This window comes from Piliocolobus tephrosceles, chromosome 6 (assembly GCF_002776525.5).
Source record: "Piliocolobus tephrosceles isolate RC106 chromosome 6, ASM277652v3, whole genome shotgun sequence".
NCBI lineage: Eukaryota > Metazoa > Chordata > Mammalia > Primates > Cercopithecidae > Piliocolobus > Piliocolobus tephrosceles.
Genome location: NC_045439.1, coordinates 98,442,060 through 98,466,928, shown reverse-complemented (window position 1 = coordinate 98,466,928; position 24,869 = coordinate 98,442,060). Strand labels below are relative to the sequence as shown.

The following is a 24,869-nucleotide window of genomic DNA, read 5'->3' as shown; positions in this document are numbered from 1 at the left end:
GGCTCTCCGTCCCTGGCCCTTCCTTTTCCTTTGCAAGTGATTCACTGTGTCAGTGGTGTGTCAGCCCCACACTGGCAGCAGGCATCTCCTAGCGTATCATCAGAGGCAGAGGAAGAGAAAGACAAAAGAGAGCAATGAGGGCAATCGCCTCCCTCAGAAAGATATTGGGAGTCATTTTGAATAGGCTTGACAAAGGACTAGGAACAGATCAAAAGGTATTCAACAAGAGGCCATGGGTACAGCCCTGGCTGGTGGGAAGTGGGAGTCAGGGTTGTCCTGGCAGCTCACAGCCCCTAGAGGCAGAGCAGGGCACTGGGAGGCACTGACCATATTCCCCTGATGCTCCCCTGAGGTTGTAGTCGATAGCAATGTAGAAGGACCTTCCCTCTCCTTGAAGGTCACCAGGAGCTTCCCGTTCCTCCACCTTCTGGGATTGGCCAAGACACTCAAAGAACAACCCTTTCTCTTTCTCAGGACACATTTCTTTTTCTTTTTTTTCTTTTTAGAGGGAGTCTAGCTCTGTCTCAGGCTGGAGTGCAGTGGTGCAATCTCAGCTCACCGCAACCTCCGCCTCCTAGGTTCCAGTGATTCTCTTGCCTCAGCCTCCTGAGTAGCTGGGATTACAGGCGCCCACCACCACGTCCGGCTAATTTTTTGTATTTTTAGTAGAGACGGGGTTTCGCCATGTTGCCCAGGCTGGTCTCAAACTCCTGATCTCAAGCGATCTGCCCACCTCGGCCTCCCAAAGTGCCAGGATTACAGATGTGCCCTCAGAACACATTTCTTTGTGTTCTTGATACCACATGAACGAGGTCATTGCTTATGTGAGGATGATCATCAGAAGGGACTGTGTCACAACCTTAAGCCAACCAGGAGGAACATGCTCTCGACTCTCTGTGGAGTCACCCCAATGGGGAGATACTGAGAGAGTGCCAGAGGGTTTTCCCGACAGGCTCTCTTGCCTCAGAGACTCTCAGACTATGTGGAACCATGCTAAGGATTTGTGGAAGGAGGGAATGAGTGAGCAGCACATTTCTGTGAAAATGCAGTCTCTTTATCATATTTGAAATTCATGTGAGATTATTTTAATTCTTGAAACAGGTTTCTTCTCAGCTCCAAATTATGATCTCAGCATCAAGTTGAAGCAGCATCTTTGTTCCCAAGTGAAGCGAAGGCCCTTGAGGCAGATAATAAACTACATAAGTAATGGTAACCATAGGTAGAATATTTACTGTACTTAATTTTCTACATTTGGACCATGAACAAAAAAATAGAGAAATTTTATCATCTCCCTTCATCTCCAACCTATGCCCTAAAAAATTACTTATTATTAATATTTAAAGCCCATCACTCTACATGAATCATTGGCTATAAAAAGACATACATTTTGCTCTATTTCCATTTTATACACATATTTCTTCAACTCTCCCATATGATCAAGATTCTACATAAATATATATATATATATTATGAAAAGAGTCTGTGCTTATAATGCTTCACCCACCTTGTCCTAACTGATTTGTTCAGTTGAGAGCTCCAGGAGCCTTAACCAGCAGAACCCAGGGGCCTGCCATGCTCCTTTGTTTCTTTCTTCTGCCTGCTTTCTCTCCAGTTTGCCCACAAGTCATGCCTTAACCTACATGCAGTGCCATCCTGCTGCCGTGGCACTTTTCCTTGCCAGTGGCTTTGGTTGGCTCATCGTAGTGACAATGGGAAAGATAAGATATAAGTCCCTTTCAGTCTGATTCTCCTTTCTTTGTCAAGGCAAAAACCTGAACTCTAAGTCTGTTCCAGTTGCTAGGAGAGGAAACCGTTGACTTTGGATTTTAAAAACCTTGCGGCTGCCCTGTTTAAATGCCTCCTTCCCCAGTCTAGGTATTTTGCAGCATGGAATCAGAGAGGGCTGGTGCCTCAGTATTGGGTGGATACACTGGAAATCCTGGGTTCTCACATTGTTTGGTTGATTGAGTGAACTTGGGCAATTCACTGGGTCTTAGTATCATCACCGATTGAAAGGACGGCTGTCACCTACCTGATCTATGTCAGAAAGTGATTGGGAGAGGGAAGCAATGAGCCAGTGAATGTGAAAGTGCTTGGCTCCATGAAGCGCTGTGCAAATCTAAGGAGATACTGTGATGATGAAGATTATAATGATGATGATGTTTTCAAGGGTCATTGAATGAATATATTTCATATTTCCAGGAAATATGTTATTTGGTTGTTCATATGAAATTGCATTATTAGAATCTGAGTTTGAGTCCAGTCCAAAAATTGGGAAGTGCTTTTTCTCCTAGAACTGCCAATGATTCACCAGTGGTACTGTTTGGATGTGGTCACTAAGAAGCCACATGTCCCCATCTGTCTACTCCTCCTGCTTTAATTTTTTAAGTGGCACAGATCTTCTTTAATCTCTTTCCTATAGAGAGGTAGGGAGGGTGAAGAGAGACTGTTGGCACAGAGCTTCGAGTTCCTCTGCAGAAGGCTGAGGCCATGGGGCTCTACTGCAAGGCCTGGGATTGGCATTCATTACCAGAATCTAAGGTCACTGGATGCACCACACCCTCACACAAAGCACCTCCCGCTTCCTTCTGCCAGTTCATGGCTTTGTAAAGCACGGGGAAGTGTGTTTGGGCTCTGAGGTTAGCCACATAGGAGTTGAAATCCCAGCTCTGTTAATTTCTACCTGCTTGGTGTGGGCAAAGATCTACATCTCTCTGAACCTCAGTTTTCTCATCTGCAAAATCGTGATGTTAAGAGTACCTTTCTCATAGAAGTGCAAGAATCACGAAAAAATAAATACATGCAAAGAGCACAATGCCTGAAACATAGTAAGCACTTGTTGAATGTTTGCTGCTATTATTTTCGCCTCCTCTCTGGAGTTGCCCTCATAATGTTAGCTACCAAGTGCTTTGCAGAAACTCCAGAACTGAAATAGGAGGTGCCATGCTATTATATTTTGCTATTTCTGTTCTTTAATTAATTCTAACTGTCTAACTGTATGGGATGCCTGTTGAGTTGCTCATTTTGCAAGACATGAACTCTGGGATGTCTCTACTGTAAAGGAGCCTGCATCTCATCTGTTAGGGCACCCGAGACCTTATAACCAGCTGCAGGTCAAGATGGATTGCGCATGTGTGGGGTTGAATGCCAGGGATGAGGAATTCTGGCTGGGACAGGAGATGGGCAAAAGCAGAGGACACTTCGGTCAGAATTCATAGAGGAAGTGGCTGTGAACTGGGTCAGTAGATATATAGAACACTATGCCTTATATTAAGTTTCCAACAAATGGCAGTTACTAATGTTCTTATTTAATGGTTTGCCCACAATAGGCATTCAATATATTTTTTGGATTGACTGATTGCCTAAAACTGGCAGTACAAACAAATGAGGCAGGTTTTATTACTCCCATTTCTTTTTGCCCATAATGGCCTCCGGTTTATATTGAACTGGGCTCAATGCTCACGGTGATGGAGCCAGTCATAACACCACATGTTGAATTATCAGCTTTATTTTCCCCTTAGATTTGCACCCCAGAACATTCTATCTACCTTGGCAGAGAAGAGAGCAAACCTTCTTTCCATCAACTTCCTGTAGTGTCAAACTAATCAGTACCTTTTGTCAGAGCCTGGTCTCAGGGACGAGAAGTTGAGGCAAATTGCCAAAGGACATGATATTCTGATTTTTGCTGGTTCCACTAACTATAGCATATCATTTTGATAAGTTGTTTGTACCCATATCTGAATCTCTGGTCTCCTATAACCCTTATGACCACCCTATATAAAATTAGCTTCATTACTCTCTGCCCCCTTACCCTGCTGTACCTTTCTTTGTGACTGCCAGTACCACCAGACAAACAACGTATATTTATTGATTTAGTTATCCACATTCTCTTGCCCTCCCCTTAGAATGTTAATGCCACCAAACAAAGGCTCTGTTTTGTTCCTATTGTATCCCCAGCTCCTAAAACAGTGTCTGGCACATAGTAGGTTGCTAATAAATGTCTTGAGAATCTGATAAACAGACACTCTTGCGGGGAGGCTCATTCTCCCAGTTTTCCAGATAAGGAAGCCAAGGCTCAAAGAAGTTAAGCAACTTATTTAAAGTTACGCAGCTAATAAGGCTTCCATACTGATCAGCTGATAGATAACCCCTTGGGCCCAAAGTCTTTTAATATTTTCAGCTCCTTGTTCCTAAAATACCTGGAATGTGACAACCTGTTCGATGGGTGAGTATTTCCATTGCTGCACCTCCTTGGCCTGTCATATGTGCTAGCAAACTTCTGCACATATACTCCCCTCCCTGACACCCTCCACCTCCATTACCCAAAGATTTTTCACTTTCCATCTCATTTCTCATTGATTTATTAGCATAAGCCATTTTTAGCTCACTATTATAATAAATCTATTAACTCCTAGTGATTACAATCAGCATTAATTACACCTAACTTTAAAGTATCTTACAATGCATGGCTGTAGGGAAGTCTCCACTCTTGGATATAGCAGCCCCTGACACCTCTGACAGCAGATGTCTGGATGCCTCTTTGAAAGACGCCTATGAGCTTTAGCATGTTGGAGTTAGAGTCATAGCGTGCTTGCTCCAAACTAGAGAATTGGCTTTTAGGTCTGACCAACATGGGTTCCAACTGATCTTTCCCTTTTCTAGCCATGTGTGCTCAGGCAAGTCACCTCATCTCTTGGAGCCATAGCTTCCTGTTTTCACTATGTTATTGGGAAATTAAGAAATGGCAGCCATGCTGGTGTCTCACCCAGCCTCTCTCCAGGACATGATAGGGGGTGATGGATCCCTGTGTTGAGTGCGGGCTACCTCCTGTACTATTCTTGGAGCTATTTTAGATGAACATCTGGAAATATTTATGACATCACTTATTCTATAATACATTTCCCCTTTAGGTATGGAAATTAGGGAACATAGTTAACAGTGCTGTCCTTCAACATTTATTGGGTCCTTACTAAATGCCTGGATAGGCAAAGAATCAGGCTAAAGTCCATGGTAACCAAGAAGAGTTAGCCAGTCTTTCAATTATGGCCCTCTTCTCTACATCTAACAAAGCTCATTTCTTATTTGCATTATTAAGTCCTCTTGCTTTGATGAGAGGTAGGAAGCATTCGCTAGCTCTGATCCCCTAGCATGGACTGGAAGACTTTAGAGCATATAGATGCTGTCATGAGTGGCTATATTAAAATAAGAACCTGTCACTTAAATCAGTAATTATCATGGGGGTTAAAAGTATTAACAGCAAAATTCTTGAGTTAGCTAACCACTATTTTTTTTTTTTTTTTGGTTCCTTTACTAGAATTATTTTTAGTTAACATTTACTGAGAACTTATGCCATGCCAAGGGCTTTACTTAAATATTTTATTTAACCCTAACAATAGTCTGATGAGGGAGTTACTGTTCTTAACACTATTTATAGATAAGGAAACAAATACTTAGGTTAAGAGGCATGACCAAGATGGTGGTAGTTAACAGAGCAGTAGAAATGATGCTTTTGACTGAGACATGCTCCTCATTGTGATAAACACTGTTGCCTTTTCTTAGTCAAGAGGAATAGAAGTATAGAGTCAGAACAAGTTCCTTCCCTGTTAAGCCTTATTCTTGGGTTGCAGAGAATCACTAGCGAGAGACAGAGAGGCAATAGGCAAACCTTGATCTGCAGAAGAGCCGCACGAATCTAGAGGAAGAAGTAACTGTGTGAGTGGGTGGAGTGGGGAGAAAGAGGAGGAGAGTTAGGTTCAAGAAATACTTCAAGGGAGTAGTGGGGATTGAGCTGGTTCCTGGGAAGTGTAGGGTTGGGCAGGTGGGTTGTAGGCATCAAAGCATATGTCTTGGGCTGCAGCACAGCTGTGGCAGAGGTGGCAATGTAGATTGTGTATTTGGGGAACAGCAGACATGTACTTTTACTCAATTGCTGGTAGGAGATGTGGTTGGTGAAATAATTAGATGACCGTGGTCTTTGAATGTCAAACCCAGATTTTACAGGTTTATGAATCAGGACACACCTAAATAGTATTAGAGAGTAAATTTGATGAAAATTCTGCAACAGACCCATAGAAAATATTATATATGCTCTCTTATTATATTGTTTCATAAATTTTCTTAAAATTGGTTTGTGGCAGGCAGTACATTGTAGGATGAGTACAAGCCTTGGGATGGATTACATGGTCTTGGATTGGAATTCCACTTTCACCGTTTCTTAGCTGAGAGACAGTTGGCAGGTGAATAAAATAGTTTTGAGCCTCAATTTTTTTTGTCTGTGAAATGGAAGTGATCGTTTCAAGTTTGCAAAGGTTAAATGAGCTAATTATCAATTGCTTGGGGGCAATTTTGGCTATGGTATATACTCATCAAATAGTAGTTCTATTAAATTAGCACAGAAAAGCACAGCCTGATCCACGAGTGGATTTTCCATAAATACTCTGTGTTATTTGTGTGTGTGAGTGTGTATACTACTCAACTATGCTTTCTATACACACGCGCGCACACACACACACACACAGTATCTATTGATTACTCGATCTACCTAACTAAACTTTAAAAAGATACATGTCTAATACCTGAAGTAGAAAACATTCCATATATAAATATGCTGTGAGCCCAGACCAAGATGGGAATGGTACCCAGGCCCATTAGAAGTCATCCATTTTTAAAATAAATGCCATTTATTAGCTTTAGGATTGTAATGTAGTGACTTTGAGAAGCATCTTGTTGAAATCCCACCTGTAAAAGTCCAGTTTTCTGCTATAGCAAAGACACATGTGCCTTTGAATTCATGCCAACAATAGGGAAGGACAATGAAGAAAATCCTGATATTATATTGACACTTTCTTTACTTCTCTTTGGTAGTTCTCTTGTTTATATTATTGGTGCTTAACTGCATTAAAAAAAAATCTGGGGCAAATTGTTGTTTTAATGAAGGCCAGTGCCTTCAACAAAGATACTATTATGTGAAAATAATCAATAGCCCATTCAAGGTTTCCTAACAGATATGTTTCCAAAATTGTTGAGTGTGAAGTTTTGCATCTATGAGCGTCAGGAGGACAATGCCAAGTGTGTGCCTAGTAAAACTTGTTCACTGTCTAATGCTTTCCTGTAGCTTTCTCTGGCAGTTCCAGAGATGCATAATCATTGATTCTGAACCATCTTCGATTAGCAGAAACTTCTAACACTTCAAGTTTCTCTGCTCCCAACCTCTCTTTCAATTGGTTAATGATCTTAAAATACCCCCAGCTGCACCATGGTGTCTTTAAGGGCCTGCTATTTAAAGGCACCTTGGGAGGAATCCCCCGATTCACACATTTGCATATTAGGCCAATGTTCTGTGTGTGTTTGGAAAGTCAGCAGTTTCAGATAATACTGACAACAGCCTCTTGGCCAGGGTTGACAATATTCAGATAAGGATTGCTACATACTGATCTTTTCCATATATCATTTTGCTTAGCTTAAACGCTTAGGTCAGTGTCAGGATCAGCTAATTAATATTAGCGTTAGCAAACCCCATAAACACACACACCATTCTGTAGTGGACACTTTAAAATTACATGAATTTTAAATTTCATTATAAAACACTGTGGGGTTTTTAATAGAACACCAAAGAACAATATTGTTAAGCAATTAAAAAATAATAAAGCAAACCTGCTTAAATAGCTGTAACCTCACAGGCTCAAAATTATGCCTGCTGCCCTGGGAACATAAACTGATGAAAACCAGGAGAAATAAACTGTTAAGGACTTAAAATAGACTGGGCACACTATGTAAGTATTCGAAGCATCACTTCCATGCCTCTTGCATGCGGTCCATTTGAGCAGGAGACGAGACTTGCTTTTCTATCTCTTCACCACCGCCTTGCACTGCATTCTTAGCTCCAGGATTGCTTCTGTGCATCTTCTATCAAGCACAGAAGAAAAGCAATTTCTACATACCTCACCAGGTCTTAAAATATATCCTTCTTTGATTCCTCTGTTGCCCTTGACACTGCTGGCATTTCATTTCCATAGTGTTGTAGGGTAGCGGGAGGTTATGGTTGACCTTACAGGAGGAACTTGAAGCCTCATAGAAATAAGGTGACACCTTCCTGATTGCATACAGTTATATTTACAGCAGTGCTGGGGTAAGGCTTGGATTAGAACTCGGGACCCTTGTGGCATCCATCTGTTGCTCTTGCCTTCCAGGATAAATCTCCTTTCCTGCTAAGATGGTTTGACTTTTATAAGATCTTGATTTTCATTTTAATAATCCTAAGTCTTCCCCTGACTCTGCAAAGGAATTAAATTTAAATACATAGCCTACATTTTATCTTGACATTTTCTTTAGAAGGCAGGAAAAAGGAGGAAAGGAAAAGGAGGGGCCAGATATTCAGTCTTCCCATCATGAGAGCAAAATCCTGATGCTGTGTTGGAACCCTTTGTTCAGATCCTCCTGGGAGAGGTGTAGGGTCAAAGGCTGCTTTGCAAGCCTCCAGGCTCTCCAGTTACCCCCGGAGACACCAGGAGAAACCTGCATCCCACATTCAAAATCTCTGTGGGGAATGTACCCGTGTCAGCAGTAAGTGATGGGGCTCAAAGATAGTCTTGTCAGTCTAACTGCTCTTGAGTCATTGCCTCTCCTGTCAGAGCTGTCTGTCTCCTTACCCATAATCCTCATCACTTTGATAGCCCATCAGGAGTAGGGGACTTTGCCCAGCCTTGCCTTCATCCAATAACATTATGAAATTGATACTGACACTTCCATTGGCACTAATTTCTCTAAGAGACTGGAGCCAGAGGACAAGTGGTTTAGCTTCATGACAGTTAAGCTTTCCAAGTAGATCAAGATGGCCTAAGATTGATTGACCTATACCCTGAGGAAGGGGGCTGGGACAAGTGAACAGAGGGAGAAGAGGGAGTGGAAAATCAATGGCTGCATCGTTGTCATCAAATGATATTTATTGACTGCCTAGGAAGGACAGTCCTATATGGATATTCTGAGGATACATGCTAGGCCCCTCTATAGACTGCCTCAAAGGGAGTTTAGGAGATTAGGATGGAGGCATGTTGGCTTGGGTGGTTCACTGCTTTACTTGTGATACTGCATCACTAGTGTCTGGAGTTCAAAACAGCAGGTGATTCCACCCATGACTATCTTTTCTCCACCTTCCACTCCCACACACAGGAGGCCTAAGTTGCTTTTTATTAGGCTTACTACATCATCTTTCATCCAAACCAAAGGGGGCTCTGTTAATGATGATGCTGGAACAACAGATAAAAGTAAACAGACTGTCCTGGGCAAATCAGGATGTGTGGTCACCCTCCTTTTAATACAACCAGACATCGCTGAACTGAATGAGGAAATACTCCCTTTTTGGCAGGCTTCAATGTCTCACCTGAATCATTTTTAGGTTAATGGATGCATGAAGAAACGGGCTTTTGATGAGGAGGTACCGTGAAGCTGAGAGGTTTAATGAATTGGCCGGTGTAATAATATAAACAGATCTAGATGTCAGTACAAGAATAATACTATAAACTGATTGTAAGAAGTCATGAAATTGCAAAAAAAATATGCATTTATGCATTTTCAGATGAGATCTTTGGATTTTTTTTTCCCTTGGTACCAGGGCTAACTCACTACTATGGAATCTCCCCACCATCTACCTCACCACCCCTTTTTGGGGTATTCTGTTTGGGTGTTCAATATTCCTGGGTATATTACACATAAGTATATTATATACATCACTTATGGAAATATTTTATCTGATGAGATGAAAGAAGGCATAAAATTATAAAGAAATGCACACCAGTAAGTCTCCTTACATACCTGTTCAATGAGCAGCCAAGTGGTGCTAGTTCACGTGTGAGTTCATACACATTCTTGTTCAGGGAGTGCACGTGAGATTTCCGGCACGTTTATGAGGGTCTGCTGGTGGGCGTGCGTGGAACCTGATTGCCTTTCCCTGTGTGACTGAAGGGGCTTCTTAGAGCACATGGCCCTGTGGGTATCAGCTGTCAGCCTTGCCCACGGAGCCGCTGCAGGGCGGCCAGGGCAGGTGTGTAGACAGGAGCATGAACTACAGTATATAAAGTGTGCCGTACAAGGGAAGAGATCACAGAACTGATGCGGTGTTATTTCAATTGATTTTGGTGTTGCGTTTATACCTGCACATGCTGGAAATCAATCGACCCTCTGTACCCTCGCCATTCCTGCTGCAGCGCTGTTCGAATGAAATGCTTATATCATTTTTATGGCATGTCTGTGAAAGGGATGAGTGAGCCAAGAGATTAATAGAAGCTACTGGGGCCCTTGCTCGGCTGCTGTCCAGGTATATGGGGAGAAGAGACAGCAGCCAAGGTTCAAGGTGCCATGAAGGTGATGCCCTGAGAAAAAAGAGAGGATCTGTGGAACAGGAGGCTAGACAAGTCCTCTCAGGTGGGACAAGGATGAAGGGTGTGGGTAGATGGAGCTCCAGGCTAATGTGTTTGCCAGGTGAGGCGTCCTTCCCTGCACTGCCTTCCTCTCTGTCTTCCTCTGTATGACCGTCTCAGGTGCTGCCTCATGTCCTGAGTGCACCTGTAACATGGTGCGCTTCCCATGTGTCATCTCTGTTGGTTTATTTGTGTGTCTCACCTGTAGACCTGGTGACCTGTTCAGGCTGGGGTTGTATCTTTTTTCTCCCCTTTTCTAGTCCCTAGCTCGATGCCCAGCACAGGAGGTGGTATTTGGTGAGCACATGGGCAGGAAAGGCCAGTCTCGGAGGTGTGGCATGAATCATGGACTATAGTCTGTAGGTCACTTTCAAGGATTCTAGAGGGGACATATTGCTACAATTCCTGGGGAGCTGCTCTTGGGAGATTAAATGCCCATAGATTGAACTCCTAATTCACCCGGAGCCTGAGGTTCCTCCACATCTATTTCCATCCTTTTAATGCTGTTTCATCCCCTGTGCCTGCCACTGATGCTCCAACCTGCGTGCTGAAGGTTAGGCATATGGGAGACATAGTGCTGTGGGTTGAATTGTGTCCTGCAAAAAGATATGTTGAAGTCTTAATCACTAGTACCTGTTAATGTGACCTTATTTGGAAATAGCCTCTTTGCAGATGGAATTAAGATTTAAGTTAAGATGAAATGATACAGGAATAGAGTGAGCCCTTGATCTAATTTGACTGAGGGCCTTATAAAAAGAGGAGAAGAGACACAGAAACGGACACACACAAAGAGGAAGATGCCATGCGATGAGAGGAGAAGGCCACATGATGACAGAGGTCAGAGTGATGCATTAACAAGCCAAGGAATGACAAAGATTGTCAGCCACCACCAGAAGCTTGGTGGAGGCAAGGAGGGATTCTATCCAGAGTCTCAGGGACCATGACCTGGCTGGTACCTTGATTTCCAACTGCTAGCCTCCAGAATAACTACAGAATAACTCTGTTGTTTTAAGTCACCTAGTTTGTGTTTTGTTGTAGTTGTTATGGCAGCTCTAGGAAGCTCATATCTTTGGGGAGACAATGCTTACCGATGTTTGGGGTAGCACTTGGGTAGCATATATTTTGTAATTGCCTGCTCTCTTAAAGGGACTTTACTAGGGACTCAACGAAATTCAGAGATATCCAGGATAGAGTCCTTGCCTTGTAGGGATTTATGATCTAGAGAATTTTGGGACCAGCTGAGAAGCTTGAATTGGGATAAGTAAGGAGATGGGCCAGCGTTGACCCCAAGACAATCAACAGCAGGATGGGTTCAAATGCAGGTAGGCTCCTTATGGTTTTTTATGGGTGTACATTTCTGATGAAAATTATAACACTGGGTAATGGCACAACTTCCAGAAGTGAAATGCCATAGGACTGCTCTGTGACTTGTCCACAAGATATCCTTGCCACATACGAGGCGGCAGACTCCTATTGTAAGTCCTGAGACTTGAACGTACTATTCTAGTTGGAGGCAACTCTGTGCCTCAATAGAGACCTGGGCCTAGGAGATGTGCCAGCTAAGATGGGCAGGTGCCAACGCCTGGTCCAGTGAGCAGTAGGCAAGAGGCCACAGGAGGCCAGAAGCACCTGCAATAGTCCATCCCCTATGCAAAGGCAGGGCCTGTGGTCCTGCAGGACACACACAGCCCCCAGCAGAAGTACCTTCAGGGGTTGTCAAACTCAGCATGGTGCTGCAGCAAATATTTTCTAATAAAGGGGAAAAATACCTTTTTGTCTGATATAAGATGATAGGGTCTGTGTCAAGCCCAGGGTGAGCTGAGTGTGAGCACACAGGATTCTCAGGGCATGGGATTGAGTTCACAATCTCAGAATGACCTGGAAGAAGACATTGGACTTTCGTGGTTTCTCACTAACTGTATATTCAGGCCTTATTTCAGCATCTTTGATTTAGTTGCATTCTAGTTCAGAAGTGTGTTCATTCTAGGCCTAGTGCTTTTGGGCCATATGATTATGTAGGTTGAGGTGGTGGCAGGGGGTGAACGGGGGTGGGATTAAGAACATAGACTTGGGCCAGGCGTGGTGGCTCACACCTGTAATCTCAGCAGTTTGGGAGGCTGAAGCGGGCAGATCATGAGGTCAGGAGATCGAGACCATCCTGGCCAACACGGTGAAACCCCGTCTCTACTAAAAATACAAAAAAATTTGCCAGGCGTGGTGGCAGGTGCCTGTAGTCCCAGCTACTCAGGAAGCTGAGGCAGGAGAATGATGTGAACCCAGGAGGTGGAGCTTGCAGTGAGCCAAGATCGTGTCACTGCACTCCAGCCTGAGCGACAGAGCAAGACTCTGTCTCAAAAAAAAGGACATAGACTTTGGAATCCCACAGTTCCAGTCAGAATCATAACACTGCTACCTACTAGCTGTGTGACCTCAGGCTGACTGCTTAACTGCTCTGATTCTAATTATAGGACCCACTTCACTGAGCCACTGTGAGCATTGGACAGGATCACACAGAGCCCAGTACAGTGCCAACAAGTGACCAGTGTTGGTCAACAAGTGATAGCAGACCTCAGCTATTATTATTGTGTTTTACTGCACAGGTATTTCACATCATCACTCTGACTTTTCTGGGGGTGAAGACATGCCATGATATCACTCCATGTGTAGTTAGAAATACTGGGAAAAGGGTTTTCTTCAGATATACCCTGGATACCCCAGCAGTGTATGAGACCCATGCAACTATGGGTGACGTATCTAGTTAGGAAGTCTTATACAGCCAGTGCCTATAAGACCCCAGGTTCCTCCAGAAAAGGATTTTCTTCTTCTCTGCATCAGTTCTCTCTCTCTCTTCTAACTCATTATGCCTCACTTTAATTTGAAAGAACTTCATATTGAAGCCATCTGGGATCACCTAGGGGGGTTTTAGGTATTAGATTTCCCTCTTGTGACCTCTGTAAAGTCAGAGGCATTTGGGCTTAGCCCTCAGGAATTTGGGTTCTCATTCTCTTGGTCTTGGTGTTGAAATCAGATCTTGCAAGTACCAAAAGGGACATGATGTGAGTGTGCAAAGGCATGAGGACTGTAGCGATTCAACGTGGCACTGCAGGACCGCAAGGGATATTTCCTCCCAGTCTTCAAAAGTCCCCAGGAAGTTGGGGGAAAGTTACAGATACATCTTTAGGGAAAATAAAGGTCTCTATTGTGAGGTAACACTAGCTAGCCATAGTGGCTAGAACTGAATTTAGACGTGTTGAAATTTGAACTATAATCTCTTTATGGGGCCTTGGACCAAAAACCCAGCATTTTGCATTTTGTATTCCAGTCATCTTATATGTGCCATCAGAAGGTAACTACCCACTTCCTGTTGATGCCTGGGATGGTCTGAAATACTGTCTGTACAAAGAGTCTTTGGAGAAGTCTTGACATTCTCAGACCCCTTGCTGCTGGCCATTCCTGTGCTATAAATTTCTGGTTGCCCCTGACAGCTACATCCTTGTGCCACAGTTGTGGGTTTGAAGTTTCCTGGAAATGCCATGGGCTTCTCTCCTAAACAAAGCCAGTTCTCTTACAAATGAATTTCAAGAGAGTAAAGGTTGGGAGTGGGAAGGAGAATGTGGCTGACTTGTCCTATTGTTAGAAAAACAGTACTGGATGGTGAGGCAGCATGGTGCTGCAGTGAAATGGGCCCAGACTTTGAAGTCAGATAGGTGTGGATCTGTTTACCATTTATTAACTGTGTAAACTTGGACAAATTATGAAACCTTGAGCTTTAATTTCCTCAACTACATCACCAGGGATAAGAGGATCTACTCCCAGGGTTGTCGTGATGATTAAGGGAGGTAAGGGAAGCCAAGTCTGAATACCTATCCTGCCTTCCCTTTCCTTTAGTGCGTGTTCTTGGGCTGGATGATGAGCAACATCATTTTCAATCGCCAAGTGATACCTCCAAGCTATGAATGCTACGAGGCATGAACAACGCCTTTGGTTCCTGTAAGAGGCTGGGAGGGAATTCGAGCCAGAGAATAAAGCTTATCTTTTGGGAAATGATTCAGGGAGAGGAGGGGAGAAGTGTGGAGGGCATGCCTTGCTGAGCTGCCTGCAGGACCCCATGTGCCCTGGAGACCACAGAGGGCAGAGTCTGTCTGGAAGCTGGAGGAGGCAGAGAGGGGAGGGCCCAGAGGAACGGGTCTAGGAACAGAAGGCCATGACTAGTACCCAGGTCTGCTCTTGAGCACAGCCCGTGTTCACTTGGCCTCTGTCCCACATCTGCCAATAAAAATTAAGAAATTGATTTTCGTTTGTTTGCCTCTGAGGACCAGGCTCTTTTTATGAGACAGTAAATGGAATCCCTCTCTGAGCATGGCTGGATTTTTAATTGTGTTTGTTGTGCTTCCACTTATTCCATTTTATGAGATCCTGCTCCCAGATTTGTTGATGCGAAGCTCTTGCCCACCAGGGACATGTCAGTGTTTGATTTCTATCAGTAGGAAAAGGTTGAGGTTTTAAAAAAATCATTTCTTAATCCAAAGTTTGGCTTGTTTGCTTCATTCTGACACATTAAAAAGGCATGAGACCCATGCAGGCTTATTTGCCTCTGCTACCCAAGTCAGATCTAGGTGGTCATGATCTGACTCTATGGAACTGAAGATTTGAGCTCAACTTTGGGACAGAGAGTGGGGAGGAGACATTTTAAAATTGATTATATCATTGAGGACGACAAGCCCTTTTTTTTTTTTTTTGCATGAGAGACTTCTGTGGAGACTTGCTGAAGATGGTGTGAAGCATGCAAGGTGTCTGAATGAAGAAATTAAAGTGCCATTGGTAAATGTGGAGATGTGATAGACAGCACCCCCACCAATCACAACTGCTTAAAACAATGGTGCTGCATTTTGTACATCACCATGGCTGCACCAGGTGTTGGCGGGAGCCCTTGCATCTAAGTTGGCCTCACTGAGGGACTGGGGCTGAGTGGAGTTCTGCTTCATGCTTCCACAAATGCCAACCCAAGAAAAAGGGAATATGACAAGTCACACTGGATCTTCAAGCTTCCATGTGGGAGTGATGCATCCTCACTTCTGCTCACTTTTCATTCCAAAGAAAGTGATGGGGATACTGTTTAACTTCAAGGTGGTCCACAAAACTGCAGTCCTAGTGAGTGCCTGGATATACTCAATAAATATCAGTCATGCTTACCACAGCTCCCATGAGGGCTTTCTGAGTTGGGAAATGAGATTACTGCCCCCCAACCCTACTCTGGAAGGAAGTACAAGTGTAAAGGAAGGAGTACAGAAATCGATTCTGGCATTGGAATTGTACAATTTAAGTCTATCTGTTGGACTTGTCAGCCCAGAGCTATTTTATGTGGGCTGGTCCAACCCTGAAAATATTTGGCAGTCCATCCCTAGATGCACTGATTTAGCCCCAATCATGGGGAGCTGGCATCTCGCCTTCTGTATATAGGCTCATGTATTCACACCAAGCACTCTGTTTGTGAAAAATACTTGGTGTCAGCTATACTGTTGAGAAAATGGATAGTTTGGTGGGAAGAGGCAGAACTTTGGAGTCAAACAAAGATGGCTTCAAATACAGGTTCCACCACTTCCTGACTAGGTGATTTTTGAAAATGACTTAAACTTATTTGAGGATCGGTTTCGTTATTGATTAAATGAGAATAATGGTAGTTGTTAAGGATCAAATGAGATGAGAACAAAGTGCCCAGCAATATATCTGGCATGTAGCTGATATTTAATTAATGTCAGTTTTGTTTCCCCTCCATCTTCCCTTTTGTTGTAAACCACAGGGATCCTAGCATCCTTGGGGCTCTGTCACTCATTTGGAATTTGGAGAAGAACCACTTCTACATGTTGGCTGGGCAAATACCCTAGGGTTGGACCAGTGGTTGGATTTTCTTGGAGCCACATTTCTGAGAATTGTCAATGCTCTGTAAGTCAGAGAATTGCTGGAAGAGAACGGAATTTTAGAGCCAATGGTAGGGTATTGGAGAAAATGATTCCAAGGCAGTCTTTCCCCGATCTGAAAGAGGGAGTGAGTATTGATGTGTCAGTGCATTCCCTGGGAGGCCGCTCCTTTTTCCTCCTTCACTTTTTGTGACCCACCTCTTTCCCCCTCTGTTTCTGCATTTTGAACCTTGAAAAAAACTTTCCCTGGAGTCACCAGAGGCTTCTGCAGAATAGTGGTGGACCCACAGGTCTTCGTGGTGACTTGTTGTCCCAGGCTCCTCTCTTGGGACTGGGGCTCAGCCCACCTGGGTGGAAGCTCGTACTACTGCAGTGAAGTTCCCTCTCCACTGTTGCCATCAGAGAGTTTTGCTTTCTCTGTGTAAAAAGTAAAGTAGAGATTCCTCTTCAAACACTTTCCTCCCCATCTAACTAGGAATAAATAGTAACTTCTCTTAGAAGCGTTATTCAAAGACCTGTGCTAACATTCTTAAGTATCTGCTAGCCAAAATAAAGAAATCAATGTACTTTATGTTCTTAGCTCCCACAATTTAGCCTAAATATTTGCCCTGGCATGCTTATACTGGTCCAAGCAAGCATTAGGTCATAGCCTGTTCCTCTTCCTTATCTGAAGGTGTTTTTACCTTTCTCAGCATTTCACAATTTACTTCCTGCTTCCTTTGTTCTCCTCTGCCTTTGCCTCTTTTTAAAAAAGTTCTAAGTTGCTAGCCAATCAGGACAAATACAGAATGTGAGGTCCCATTCCAGCCAATGGAAACTGGACACAGCAGGAGGGTGGATGTGTCAGGGTATAAATGACAGTGTCTCCTTTGTTCAGTGTGCTCTCGTGACAATACTGCTGGTGGGTATATCCTTTCTGCAGAAAGTATAAAAATGGCCTTGCTGAGGAAATTAAATTTATATTCAAGTGCTATTTCTGCACGGCACTGGGGAACAAGCATTTCAAACATCTGGGAACCTGAATCCCACCTTGGAATAAACCATTTATGTAAATTGGAGCCATTCCTTGCTCTACACCCTCATTTTTCCCCTGTGGAAGAACAGGGAGGGGAGGAAAAGCCTCTGGACAGACAGTATGGACCGTCCTGTGGGGAAAGACACCTGTCAGGGCCATTGAGTTTCTCCAATTATCCGATGGTTCTATTAAGGTATGGCTAGAAGAATAAAACCTACCATGGATCTGAAGAAAAAAATAAGGCACCAATTTTAGAAGAGAATAAAATGATGTTGAGAGTCTGTGCAAACCTCTGTTCCCTTGAGGGTCTCTCTCTAAAGCTTGCATTTACTAGAAAGGCTATGAGAATGTTTCTCTTCTCTTTGATTATTAGTGTTGCATAACAAAGTAATTGTGTAATTGGGAATGGATTAGTGACAGCAGAGAGGCCAATAACAGGTAGTAGGCGGGCTGTGTGTGTGTATGTGTGTGTGTGTGTTGAGGGCTCAGTAGACATCAAAGCCTGACTCCTCTTGACCTGCCATCCACCTCAGCAGCTTCAAGAAAATAGAAGAAAGCTGTCCAGACAGCTGAGATATTTTTCTCCCTATTACTTGTCCCTCCTTCAGTATCTTAACAAATTCTTCACTGTGGTTATTAAGGTGAGAACAATCTTCACTGTGGTTCTTATGGTGAGAACAAATGTTTCCTCCCCTAGAGGGGCTACAGGTGTGTAAGTTTTCCCCTGAGGTAAGTGGTGTGGGGACTGGCCAGAGTTTCATGGAATAACATGTTGGTGTCTCTATCAGTGGTTCTCAACTTGGCACAGCTCCATCACCACAAGGGATGTTCAGAAATGTGTGTGTGTATGTGTGTGGTGGGGAGAGTGACCTTTTTTTTTTTTATATTTAAAAATTTTTGTTTTATTAGACTTTATTTTTAGAGTGATTTTAGGTTCACAGCAAAATCAAGTAAAAGGTGCAGAGATTTCCCATCTACCCCATGCCCCCATCCGTGCACAACCTCCCTCATGATCAGCATCCTCTGCAGAGTGGTGTATTTGTTGTGGCTGATGAAGCTGAGACTGGCTTTTCATGCCCAGGTCTAGGGCTGCTACATACCCAGAACAGCCCTGTCCAAGAAAGACTTGTCTTGACCCAGTGCCAGCCATAGCCCTATAAGGAGCCCTGCTGGACTCAGACACAAGCAGGCAGGGGCAAGTTGCAGAGGACTCCTCTTACTTCCTTTGAAGTGATGAGCCTATGTGCTTTTTATTGGGTTTTCTTTTAAGAAATGTAGTTTGTGGAAGAGCGAAGGTGAGTAAGAGGGCCTTGGGAATGGGACAAGACTTTGATGGTGCAACGCTCTTTCCTGCTATGGATATAGCTTAATAGGAACATTCAGCAGTGCTTGGAAGAAGATATGATGAGTTATCTGTAATCTATGTGGGTGAGTCTAATGAGGTGACTCCTGTCCCAATTCTCAAGGGTCAAGAGGAACATCTTTAAAAAGGGTCTTGGGAAACTGCAATAGAAGGCAGCTGCTTATGAGAAGGATAATATACCAGAATTGATCAAGTATCCCTTTGCACAAATTATTTCACTCACAGTCTGCACTTTCAGGGAGGCAGTACTGGCGGAGTGTTATGAGCACAGGCTCCAGGGCCAGACTATGAGTTTGAATTCCAGCATCACCACTTCTTTGCTAGGCATTTGTCCTCGGGCAGGTCACTGCTCTATGCTGTAATGCCCCCATCTTTAAAATGGGGAAAATAATGGTACCAATGTCACAGAAGCATTATAAGATTAATTACCTTTACAGAGCCTGATGTGTAGGAAGTATTCAATAATAAAATTTATTACAATGATCAGGATTTCTCCAACTAACTCCTCAACTCACTATAATTTGACTTTTCCTTAACATTCCATGGAAACTTCTCTCATTAAGGTCACCTCCACATTTTCCAACACAGTGGCTCATTTTCAGGCTTAATCCTATATGTCCTCAGTGTGTGTGTCTCTTGAACTTCTAGACACTCTCCGCCTTTGAATGCTTTCTTTTCTTTTCTTTTCTTTTCTTTCTTTTTTTTTTTTTTTGAGAGGGGGTCTTGCTCTGTTGCCAGGCTGTAGTGCAGTGGTGCCATCTCAGCTCACTGCAACCTCCGCCTCCCAGGTTCAAGCGATTCTCCTGCCTCAGCCTCCTGAGTAGCTGGGATCACAGGCATGCACCAACAAACCCAGCTAATTTTTGTATTTTTAGTAGAGACTGGGTTTCACCATATTGGCCAGGCTGGTCTCAAAAGCCTGACCTCATATGATCTACCCACCTTGACCTCCCAAAGTGCTGGGATTACAGGCATAAGCCAATGTGCCTGGCCTCCTCCTTTGAATTCTAAGACAGTATCCTTTTCTGGTTTCCTTCTACGTCTCTGGCAGTTCTCTTTTTCCTTGCTCTCCTTCCGATGCCTACATTTTAAGTATTGGGGTCCCCAGGGCTCTAATGTTTGGCTTTTTTCTTTTATCTCTATCAGGTCTTCCTGGGTGATCTTATTCCTTCCCATGGCTTGGGAGTCTGTGGCAGAACCCTTCCATCTGTGGATCTTACCCCAGCTTTTTCAAATCCTCATATACTGTAGAGAAGGTAGAGACTGTTTTAGATCTCAGGACCTTGGAACATTCCGTTGACTACTTGCTATCTATGGACTGTATGTGAGCAGATTCAAAGGAATAGCCTTTCACAAAAGGTTTAAGTCTCAATGGGGTATCTTCTTAAACTTCTCCCTCTTCTGTGTCCTTCCTCCATGTCACTATAACCATCCACATCCTATAATGCTGAGAACAGAAAGGGGCGGGTTAGAGGCGTAACTTCTGTTGCATGTGGTCTTTGTGTCTTCCTGCATTCCGTGGTCTACAATTCTAATAAAGCAGGTAGTCTGTAGTTGCGGTGAAGGCTTGTGAGCTTTGGAGTAAACAAGACAGCCTGGACATGGATCCTGCCTTCATCATTGTATTCTGTAACCTCTCCCTCCAGACACTTCCTTCCCATAGCGCTGTGGCTTGAGACTGGGGATGATACTAAATCCCCAGCTTCCTCTTTTCCTTGCTTGCCCCTTGTTTTGCTGACATCCCTCTTCCTGATGCATCCTAAGATGGGGACAAGCAAGGCAATTTTTTACACATTTGTAAACAATTTTATTTTGCTCTTACAGCGGATTGATTTTTTTTTTTTTAGGTGTAGACTTCCAGGTTGAAAAGTTGCCCATCCAAATGTTGGAGGAATTGCTCTGTACAATAACAATAGTGGTATTGTTATAAAGAATGATTCCATTGTCTTTCTGTTCATTGTTCCTTTATAAATGTATCCCTCCTGCCTGGAAGCTCTTAGCATCTTCTCTTTATCCCCAGGGCTCTGGCATTATGTAATTGTGTGCCTTGATATATATATATGTGTGTGTGTGTGTGTGTGTATGTGCACATACATTCATATTTGTGCACTTGTGTTAATTATGCTGGCAACTGGGTAATATGGGTGAATTTCCATAAGTTTTTTGGTTTTCCATTCATCTCTTCTATTCATATTCATTTTCCCTGTCTCTCTCTTTCTCTCTGGGATTTCTTTTAATTAGATGTTGGATCTCTTTGTCAAGCCTTTGATTTTCTTATCTTTCCTTTTTTATTTACCACCTCTTTCCTCTTTGTTTAATTTTCTGGAAGATTTCTTGACTTTATATTCCACTCTTTTTTAACTTTAAAATTTCGATGATCATAATTTCCAAGGACTCTTCACTACCCTCTAATTGTTCACGTTTTAAATATTGCCTTGCTTGTATAGATGCAGTGTTTTCACTGACGTCTCTGAGGATATTAGTGTTTTTTTTTTTTTTTTGAGAAAGTCTTCTTCTGCTTCCTGCATTGCCTCTGTTTCCTGCAGGTCACTGATTGTCTACTCGTCTTGTGTTCTCCCATGCCGGAGCTTTGCTGAAGTGCCTGGTGATCCTGAACTGTTTCTTCATATTTAGGAATTGACCCCTAGAAAGCTAGTCCAATTCTGCCTTGTGTGCATGGGTGGGGCTTGCCAACCAGCAAGCTTCACTGTGGCATGATCACAGAATGAACTTGACTTTCCACTGGGAGATCCCCAAATGTCCATACCGAGAAGTATTTTTTGAAAGAATTAATCCAGAGATGCATTCTCTAATCTCCTGCAGGGTGCTGGTATGAGATGAGATTGGGGTGATGGGGAGGCAGGGTTACAGGAAGAAGGGGTTCAGCTTCATGCCTCATCCCAGCCCTCCCCTGAGCCTTCTGGGTTCAATGTCTCTGGGTAAACCACTAGAGTCCTGTGGGAGGGGAGCAAGGTGATGGTGGGGGCACCTTGTTCCTGCCTGGAGCCTCACTCCACCTCAGCCTTCCTGGCTCTCTTATCCTTTCACGTAGTGATCCTTTCCAGCAGAATCGGCTGCCTGCAAATAATCCCCCTGCAGTCCTGTTGGTCATCTCTTCTTCCACTCTTTCCTCTTCTCTTGCCTCTTTCGTCTTTTGACTTTTTAAATTCCAAAATATTATTGAATTATCTTATTTTCTCTTATCACCTCTCTTCCTCTTTCTCTTTGGGCACACACACATATATATGTATTTTATTATACTTTAAATTCTAGGGTACATGTGCACAACATGAAGATTTGTTACATATGTATACATGTGCCATGTTGGTGTGTTGTACCCATTAACTCGTCATTTACTTTAGGTATATCTCCTAATGCTATCCCTCCCCCCTACCTTCCTACAATAGGACCTGGTGTGTGATGATCCCCTTCCTGTGTCCAAGTGATCTCATTGTTCAATTCCCATCCATGAGTGAGAACATACGGTATTTGGTTTTCTGTTCTTGTGACAGTCTGCTGAGAATGATGGTTTCCAGCTGCATCTATGTCCCTACAAAGGACATGAACTCATCCTTTTTTATGGCTGCATAGTATTCCATGGTGTATATGTGCCACATTTCCTTAATCCGGTCTGTCACTGATGGACATTTGGGTTGATTATAAGTCTTTGTTCTTGTGAATAGTAGGCACACATATTTTTTGAATTTTTTTTTTTTTTTTTTTGTATTTTAGTAGAGGGAATGTTTAGTGTGTGTTTGAGGAGGGAAAGGGGATAAAAACCAGTGCTTAGTTTTCCTTGTTTAACTGGAATTCACTGTAAAGTTTTTCAAAAAGTTTACAAGGTATTTTCAGGAACTGTCTTCTTTATTGCAAGGCAAGTGATTATTGCGAGTATTTGGGCAACCGCTTACAGTTACTTTCCCACACGGTCTCCAAACACAGTCAGACATTTGTCATGGATTGGAATAAGCCTGTCTGTGCTGATGGAGTGGAATTCAGGGGCCTCCGTTTGCATTTACCAGTCTCCCATTTAGTTCTGCCTCATTGATGCTTCACCTTGCTATTTGATGGGAAATATTCTCTCCATAAACTTCAGTAAGATGTAATGGATTTCTGCAGTGGAAATATTGTTCAAGCTGCAAAACTGAATCACAGCAGGCACTTTGTCTGGGGACTGTGAGTCTAGCAAAGCAGCCATTTAAAATGCCAGTTATATGAAGCCACAAACAGTCACAGCTAATTCACTTTACAGGAGTTTTATTTGTATGTATGGGAGAACCATGGTACCAAACAGAATAATTCTTCTACCAAGACTGCAGCATTAATTATCTTTGCCATCTCAGGCTTTTTGAGTAACTGTATGTCCTTACTGGATTTCTTCTTTGGGTGAGAAAGAAGCCAGAGTGAAGCTGGGGTTGGTAAAGACACAAATGATGTTCTTTGAAGCCATTGGCTCAATGTGGATATTTCAAGAGTGGGACAGGTGACCCAGCTGCTGGTATGGAGATCATGATGCAGCTTTGTTACTGTCATTTGTGAAACTTGGCTCAGGTTAGGTCCAGGCCCACAATGGGCTTATCTCCTTGTGAACAAGGGAGGGTTGATGGCTGAGTGCAGTAAAAGCTACAGGATACTCCCCTGGGAATCTGGTGGCCAGCTGGAGAGGCTCTGGGTCTTTGAGCCACTCATCAGAGATTCTTGATCCTGATTAAGATGTGACTCACTTGGGGAGCTCTCACAATCTGATGTCCAGCTCGCACTCCCAGACCAATGGAATCAGAACCCTTGGGGATGAAATCCAGCATCAGCCATTGTTAAAGCTCCCTAGAAGAGGAAGGGCAGGGTGTACACTACTGCTAGGTCATTTTTAAAATCCTATTGTTGCTACATAAGAAAATAAATGTATTTAAAACTCTTATTTTGAACTAATTTGGACTTGGGAGAAAGTGAAAGTAATTTATGCCACGGTGATTTAAATTTACTTTGATTTTGCAGCTGTTTCCATGGTTTGATGGGTGAGTAATTATCAAGAAAGAGAATTTAGGATGGTTCTCTGAATTCAGAATGCAGAGCGTTCGAGGAATACTATTCCAGTGGATTTTGCTAATAAAGAAAATGTGGGCCAGGTGTGGTGACTCACACCTGTAATCCTAGCACTTTGGGAGGCTAAGGTGGGTGGATCACTTGAGGTCATTAGTTTGAGACCAGCCTGGACAACATGGTAAAATCCTGTCTCTACTAAAAATACAAAAATTAGCCAGGCATGGTGGCAGGCACCTGTAATCCCAGCTACTTGAGAGGATGAGGCACGAGAATAGCTTGAGTCCAGGAGGCAGAGGTTGCAGTGAGCCGAGACTGTACCACTGCCTTCCAGCCTGGGTGATGAAGTGAGACTCTATCTCATTAAAAAGAAAAAAAGAAAGGCAACCTATAGAATGGAAAAAAAATTGTAAGCCATGTATATCTGATAAGGGGTTAATATCTAAAATATACCAGAAACCCAAACTCAAACAACTGAATCTCAATCTCTCTCTCTCTCTCTCTCTCTCTCTCTCTATATATATATATATAACACACCCACCAAAAGAAAAAAAAAAGAAAATGTTTGTGATGGGAACAGTAGTTGGGGGTGGTCTCTGGATGGGGCTGGGAACTGGCCGGATGTGACGTCACCAGGTCCTGCATCTCTCTTGGTGTGTGCAGGTCCCGTGGCTGTCATCAGCGGTGAGGAAGACTCAGCCAGCCCACTGCACCACATCAACCACGGCATCACCACACCCTCGTCGCTGGACGCTGGGCCCGACACTGTGGTCATCGGCATGACCCGCATCCCTGTCATTGAGAACCCCCAGTACTTCCGTCAGGGACACAACTGCCACAAGCCAGACACGTGTAAGTACTGGGATGGAATGCTCTCCCTCCTGGGGAGGGGAGGGTGGTTGGTGATAGACCATGTACCTGGGGTTCTGGAACCTTCTAGTGTGACCTACTACCTGCCAATCTCCCACTTTCTAAGAGACCCTCCCTGTTTGTCTCAAAACTTGAAGAATAGCCTGAGCCAGGAGTCCCCGGGACCAGAGTCCTCTGGGAAGGGGGTGGGCTGTGGATCTGAATCTGCTTCCCTCTTTTCTTCACCTGAGCTCAGCAGGACCCTTGGT

The 24,869-nt window shown here is 43.5% G+C and overlaps 1 protein-coding gene across 11 annotated transcripts in view; it reads left to right on the top strand.

Annotated features, from left to right (window-relative positions):
* Positions 1 to 24,869, top strand: part of NTRK3 (neurotrophic receptor tyrosine kinase 3) — a 390,942-nt gene that overhangs the window by 206,445 nt on the left and 159,628 nt on the right. For all 11 annotated transcript variants that reach the window (XM_026448340.1, XM_026448342.1, XM_026448338.1 and 8 more), the window contains one exon: positions 24,415 to 24,603. In XM_026448340.1, the coding sequence (XP_026304125.1) occupies positions 24,415 to 24,603 (189 nt within the window). The remainder of the gene's footprint in view (positions 1 to 24,414; positions 24,604 to 24,869) is intronic.